This window comes from Cololabis saira, chromosome 15 (genome assembly GCF_033807715.1).
Source record: "Cololabis saira isolate AMF1-May2022 chromosome 15, fColSai1.1, whole genome shotgun sequence".
Classification (NCBI taxonomy): domain Eukaryota; kingdom Metazoa; phylum Chordata; class Actinopteri; order Beloniformes; family Belonidae; genus Cololabis; species Cololabis saira.
Genome location: NC_084601.1, coordinates 15,127,129 through 15,133,943, shown reverse-complemented (window position 1 = coordinate 15,133,943; position 6,815 = coordinate 15,127,129). Strand labels below are relative to the sequence as shown.

Here is a 6,815-nt window from a genome sequence, read left to right as displayed (position 1 = left end):
GTGCTGACCAGTGAAATTTTGGGCTCTGGCCCATGAACTAAAGAGAGGGGGCGCTGTTGATACAAACTGAGCGCAGGCGCTTCGCAGAAGAAGAAACCGGCGTCAGTAAAACACCAACGAAGAAGAATACAGTTCATGGGTCGTGTGATGTAGCGAAGGTTAATATCTAACACAAAAACACACATTTATGAATATAACCTGGAAAATATGACCGGTATTGGAGAGAAACAGTGTTGTCTGATCTAGGTAAGAAACTTAGCAAGTTCTGAGTTCTAGTAAAAACAAAACAACAAACAAAACGTACCGGAAGTCTTTATATTCACCTAGTTTGTGAACTTCAGACCGAATTACGTTTAAAACTACTACAATAACATATTTTACTACTTTTAAATAATGTGTAATAGTATTTTTTGTCCAATATCTGTCTTTGTAATGTCGTATAAGAGTGTTTGGCGAGTGGCAGAGAGTAGTCTCTTGTTATTGATCAGCATTAAGGCTGATTTATGGTTCCGCGTAGAGCCAACGGCGACGCAGAGCCTACGGCGTAGGCTACGCCGTAACCCTACGGCGTAGGTTACGCGTCGATTTAACGCAGAACCATAATTCAGGCTTTAGATCTCGTAGATTTGGACCTCAGGTGTTGGATTGTATCATTTTAAACAGCCAAAGGTTGGAGCAAGCAGGGCCATGTGATGGTAACTATGTCCTCTGCCCTGACAGGCAGTGATGAGTGTCCCGTGTCTCCGGTGGGCTGTGGGCCGGAGCCTCAACCTGCCCGGGGCCGGTACCGGCTCAGGTACCGGGCTGCTCTGGCTTCTGGGCTCCAGAACCACCACCAGGTCAGTGTCGTCTGCGCCTGAGTCTGTGCTGCACAGCTTTTCCTGGCAGGGTGATATTATCCCCCCCTTATTTTTTTTGTTGATCAAAGTCTTTTTATTAGTTTTTTATCATTAAAACAGGACTGTACAGTCAAACAGAAAAGAGAAACAAAAACAAGAAAAATAACCCTCAAAAACCAGACAAAAAAGAAATAAATTAAATCAGACACAGGGCCAACATAAATGAAAATGATTGAAGACTCCTACATTATATTATCAGCATCCATACCCTCCACAGAGTTCAGGAAAGGCTGCCAGATCCTATAAAATGTCTCAGTGGACCTGATCTTTTCAGTTTGAGATGAGCCATGACTTCCCTTATCCAGTGATTAGATGATAGTGGAGCAGAGTCTTTCCATTTAAACAAAGTCAGTCTCCTAGCCAGGAGGGAACAAAAGGCCATCATGTTGGTTTCCCGCTGCATAAGTGAGAGTCCACAGGAGCCAAAACAGAGGAATATATGGTGACGGCACGATCGTTTTCCCACATATTTTAGAAAAAGTCTCAAAAATGTTCTGCCAAAATAAAAAAAGTTTTAGGACAAGTCCAAAACATGTGCATAAGAGTAGCAGGGGCCCGGCTGCATCTATCACATGTGGGATCTATGTCAGCATTGATCCTTGAGAGCTTGACCTTAGACCAGTGTAAACGATGGACAATTTTGAACTGGATGACAGCAAACCTTAGACATATGGAGGATGAAAAAATATTCCTAATTATTTTCTGCCAGGTTCCTTCTGGGATTGCCTCATCAAAGTCCGTCTCCCACTTACCTCTAAGGAGGTTTAAAGCTGTCTGATTGTGTGTGTTGAGGTGATCATAAATCAGACTGATAGTCCGCTTTGTGGTTGATTTCCAAGTAAAAACTGTATATAACAGAGAATTGGGAGGGGACATTGGGAAGCAATCTGAGTTTGAGGTTACAAAGTTCCAGAGCTGCAATTATCCCCCCTTATTTGTCCAGGGAAGCGCTTGTTGGGTCATTTCACTCACATCACCATAGCAACCCATACTGTCCACATGCTGAAAGGTTGTGCTGGAACTCTATGGCCTGTGTCTGATCTCCATTGGCATCTGGGCAGCAGCAGGACTCAAATTTAAACAGAAAAATTGGGAAAACAATGCATAAAACAAGAGAAAGTGTTGAACTGTGAATTACTTGAACTGGCCCTTTAAAATGATTGTTCCTTGCTGACTCTGAGGTCAAACTCCACATGACTTTTTTAGAAATTTCATGTTGTATAGACATTCTCACATTGGGGAAGCTAAACACTATCTCACTGACCTGCTCTCCTACTTGTTAGAAGAGATATGTCCTCCAGAAGAAAAATGGACCACCTAGAGAGGACGGCGAGTAATTACAGACAAAATGTAAGTTCATATTTTTCAGTTACTAGGCTAAAGCTGTATCATTAAAATGTATTATTTGTCTAGAAATGACTAACCTGTTTCTGTTGTGTGGTTGTCTTTCTGCTTGATTGGATCCCTGGCATAGGGTCTGTATCCTGCTCATGTATGTGGAATCATAAAAGAGTCAGAGACTGTAAAAAGGCTGAGGATATCTGTCCATCCAGACTTTCTCTTCAAAGCTGGGCAATGGTGAGTAGACACACTTCAAGTTTTCACCCACTTTTAACCATGAGTCTCACTCTGATTTTTCTAATCTAGATACTGAGGAAGAAAATCAGAATTGTCTTTTCATGAAATGACTTCCAAATTCCCAAGAAAGACAAACAAACATTAAGATCAAGAATGCAAGTTAAATCAGGAGCGGCAGAAAATGCAACAGCAGACATTCCCAGGATTTAAAACTGCAATATGGGAATTGTAAATTTATTTTTGAAATATATAACTGCAAAAGGCGTACAATTGTGGTTGGCCGACATCCTTTCATAAACAAAAAGTAATTTGAGTAATACCGGTCAGTCGTTTTGTAAGCCCTGTGCTGCTCACAGTCACCACATGGGGGCAGTATTGGACATCTTTCATCAACTTGAGCTTCAAGCTTTCATTATTGGACAACTTTAACAGTAAAAAGAAGTCTTCTATTAATTGATGCTGTCTTATTATATCACCTAAAGCAAAACTTAAAATGCATTAATTAGATTTTTGTCAGATGGAGACATATCAAATCATGTAATTATTTAAGGGACCAGCTCAATGTGCCTCAGATCACTTGTATTGATTGCAGGTTGGAGTTGCTAGAGTGACTTATTTCTTGACTGATAATTAACTCCAAGTACTGGTATAGGGTAAAACATTTTTTAGAAGAAACCAGAGCTTTTTCTTTCCCTACATCTTGGTCTATCAGATGCTGTTGCCAATGTTAATTAGTGTACCATGAACATGCAGCATGTACATGAGCCCATATTGTTGGTGGGCGGTAGCGTCTGTTGCCTTGTTCCAACTGATTATCAATGTAAATGAATGAAAATCCACATCTTTATCAGAAAAATAACATCTCGAGGTGAAAGAGAGGGAGGATGCAGAAACATGAGTGTTGTTTTTCATGGCAGATTCATATTGATGATACCCCTGAAGGTTGTGTCATGGGTGTCTTTCTTTAGCGTAGCAGTGGATCATCAGCGCAGCTGATTAGTGTTGATCCTGTGGTTGCATTTGTGAGCACGTTTTTGTGAAGGATTGGGACGCTTTGAATAAACTAACAAGCAAACAAGTCTGTAAATGGTTTGGTTTTGTTCTCTTGGGGTTCTAGAATGGAGCTAGCTCATCATTCAGGTCAGGCGGTCGCTCTCTCCCGTCATTCAGCCTGTGACCTGCAGTTCAGCATGTTTTTACAACTGAAAGTGATGCATAATTGAAATTGAAAACAATGTTTGGCTGCAGGTCTCCCAAAATGATGTGAATTGTAATACTTAACATGCTCAGTTGCAAAGTAGCACATGGTGAGAGTGGGTATAAGTAATGTGTATTTTTAGGTACTTGTGTAATGAATCAACTGACTAATTAACTCATCATACATATTAATACGTAATCCTGTGGTGCTGTTGGCTGTGCAGGGTGGATTTCTTCATCCCTGGTATGGAGAAGGTGGGGGGTTTCTCCATGTGCTCCGGTCCTGGTTTGCTGCAGCGTGAGGGGGTCATTGAACTGGCTGTCAAATACTCCAAACACCCTCCAGCACACTGGATCCACACTGTGGTGAGTGGGGGAGTCACTCATGATGCAGTGAGCTCTCTCTTTTACTTTTAATGTGAAAATAAATAAAACATGGAATGAGTTAGTCTTCCAAGAGAGTTTGTTTTTTTTAAAGCAAATGTCTTTATCCAAATATTTGTGCTATTGCTTGTGTGGAGCAGACTAGGTGGTATTAGGACTGCATAAAAATGACACTGTCTTGGAGAATGAAGTGGAAATGTTGACAGTTAAGTCAAACTCTCAGGATTAGCAGAGGGCTTAAGAATGAAAAACATGAGGCAGATATTTTTCCTTTTGGCACATGAGCACAGTTTGTTGACATGTATTAAAACTCTAAAGTACTTGTGAAGAAAATTGTTTGAACCAGCAAAGACACGCAAAGTACAACTAAATTCTTTTATTATCTAATTAAAAACAAAAATCAAATTATAAAATTAAACGACAAGCTATCTCATCTTTTCATGCATTTAATGTGTAATTTATCAGGACCTGCTGTGAGTTAGTTTTCAAATTAAGATGACAGCAAATATGTATCACCTGTGTGTACGTATGTGACAGTGTGGAAACCACAAACACTAACTCGTGCTATAAAACTATTCTTCTTTAATCAAACACTAGGTTAGCCACTTAGACAGTCTTCATTTAGGTTTTATTGTTATGCATGATGTGTTCAATCATTATTAAAGGCTGATTAAGTCCTCAGTTGTATAGTTGTGGTGACATTACTGCTCAGCAGGTCCACACTGTAAAAATCAATTCAAAGTTATTGTCATGAAAAAAAAATAGACTTTTGTGCTTATGTCACAAATGTGTAAATTTTATTCTGTCAGAACAACTTCTTCTAGCTCGTTTCTTCCATCTCTTTAGTCTGAGGGCTTGTTTTGTAGCACGTGTGTTTGATGATGAGCTGTAAAAAACAGCTTGGAGCTGCTACGCTGCGTGTAAACAGGTAAATGAAAGTGATTTGTTTCAGGCTGTTCTGAGACATACAGTTCTCCGCTCTGGGATCGTTGCTTGATCTTTTTGTTTGATATTGTGCATCAGGAAAAGTGTAGGGACCATCTTTGCGGATTAATGTGATCATGAAATACCTTTTGAAACTTGTAATTCTTGCATGGTAAAGGATTGTAATTTTTTTTTTCCTTTTTCCTCCTCAGTGTACAGTCGGCTCTCGTGTGGACATGCGGGTTGGTGGGGACTTCTTCTTTGATCCATCCCCCTCTGACCCCTCTGTGGATTTGCTCTTGGTAGCTGGTGGTGTAGGAATCAACCCCCTTTATTCCATCCTGTTGCACACAGCAGACGTACTGCGTCTCAACCGAGCCTCAGGTAGCAGGAACTACAACATTGGCTCTGCGCACCTCTGTTACAGCGCTAAGAACATTCAGGAACTGCTCTTTAAGGTATAACCTGGCTTTATATTTTTGACCTTCCTTATTTTCAAAAACGTTAGAAAAATAAACCAAACTGAGTATAAATGTATCACATCCCAACTTTTGTGTTTTTCAGCACTCCATCATTGAGATATGTAGAGAGTTTCCTGACAAATTCTCCTGCGACTTCCACGTCACGAACCAGGACTCAGAAGTCGACCCACACTTCCAGCCATTTGTCAAAAGTAAAGAACTCACTTAGTTTTTCATTAAGCTGGGAAGATTAAACGGCTGTCACATTCAACGGCAGTCTGCATTTGTTGATTGTCATCTATCATGTGGAACAGGCACCATCAGAGCTGTAGGAGAAACTATGAAGTGATAGTCGTTTCCGCCTCGAGTGTTGATTCATAGGTTTGTTCTCCTGTCTCTCCTCAGGTGGAAGAATCAAGGAGGAGGAGTTACAGGCTCGTGTGGACCCTCAAAGGACTTTATGCTACTTGTGTGGACCACCACCCATGATCGAAGCAATGTCCAAATCCCTCAAGGATTTCGGGCTCCCAAAAGACAGGATTATCTTTGAGAAGTGGTGGTAGGGCTTCAGATGAGTATCAGGAACCAACAGTTTTCTACCTTCTCGTAGGCATCCCAAGGAGGATATATGGGGTTTGAATGAAATGGAGTCAAATTTCATAATGATCTCAGCAATGAAAGCTGGGGTTGACAGGGGAATTCATCCTTCGATCCATCCTGCTGCTGCTGCTATAATGTCTACCCACACTTCACCTAGCAACGAACTCAGAGATGAATTTTATTCCCTTTAATCTAACCGAAGAGACATCTGCAACTTCTGCACACACATTTCCAGCAAATTCATGCCTGCCTTGAGAGAGGATTTAATGTTTGCACACCTTCCTGCCTATGCAGACTTGTCCTGAAACAATAGTCCATCAGTTCTGGAAATATGTGTTGGTTTTTTTTTCTCTTTTTAAATTAAAACAGTTCCCCTAACAGAACGACTGCATCGCAGTTTCATGTAGGATTGTTCCAAACTGCCTGCGTGAAGTCCCTGCATGTGGATGTAAAACAGTCTGGTGCATACTTTTGTCACACTTGTGTAAAAGAAGCTGATCAGAACAAAAAATAATCATTGCATGCTGTGGCTTAGTTTTTAGTGGACGGAAGCGAGTTTTGGTAATAATTTACTTATTAAACCTCAGACAAGAAACAGTGTTTTTGAAAATTTCAAACCATTTCTTTAACATTACCCAGGTGTTGAAACACTTCTGAACATACGATGTGTGTATATACTACATTACTTTTTATTTGCTGAATTAAAAAAAATAATTTTGGCTGACGAGCCCAAACACACGTTTTGAGAGTGATGAGTATTTCATATATTTCT

At 40.4% G+C, this 6,815-nt stretch overlaps 1 protein-coding gene across 1 annotated transcript; it reads left to right on the top strand.

Annotated features, from left to right (window-relative positions):
• oxnad1 (oxidoreductase NAD-binding domain containing 1) lies at nucleotides 1-6,781 on the top strand. Its single transcript, XM_061742734.1, has 8 exons — nucleotides 1-246; nucleotides 721-839; nucleotides 2,183-2,249; nucleotides 2,374-2,477; nucleotides 3,899-4,040; nucleotides 5,195-5,440; nucleotides 5,547-5,655; nucleotides 5,849-6,781. Exons 2-8 carry the CDS (start codon nucleotides 727-729, stop codon nucleotides 6,004-6,006), a joined length of 939 nt encoding a protein of 312 aa, XP_061598718.1. The 5' UTR covers nucleotides 1-246; nucleotides 721-726; the 3' UTR covers nucleotides 6,007-6,781.
• Nucleotides 6,782-6,815: the final 34 nt, after the last annotated feature.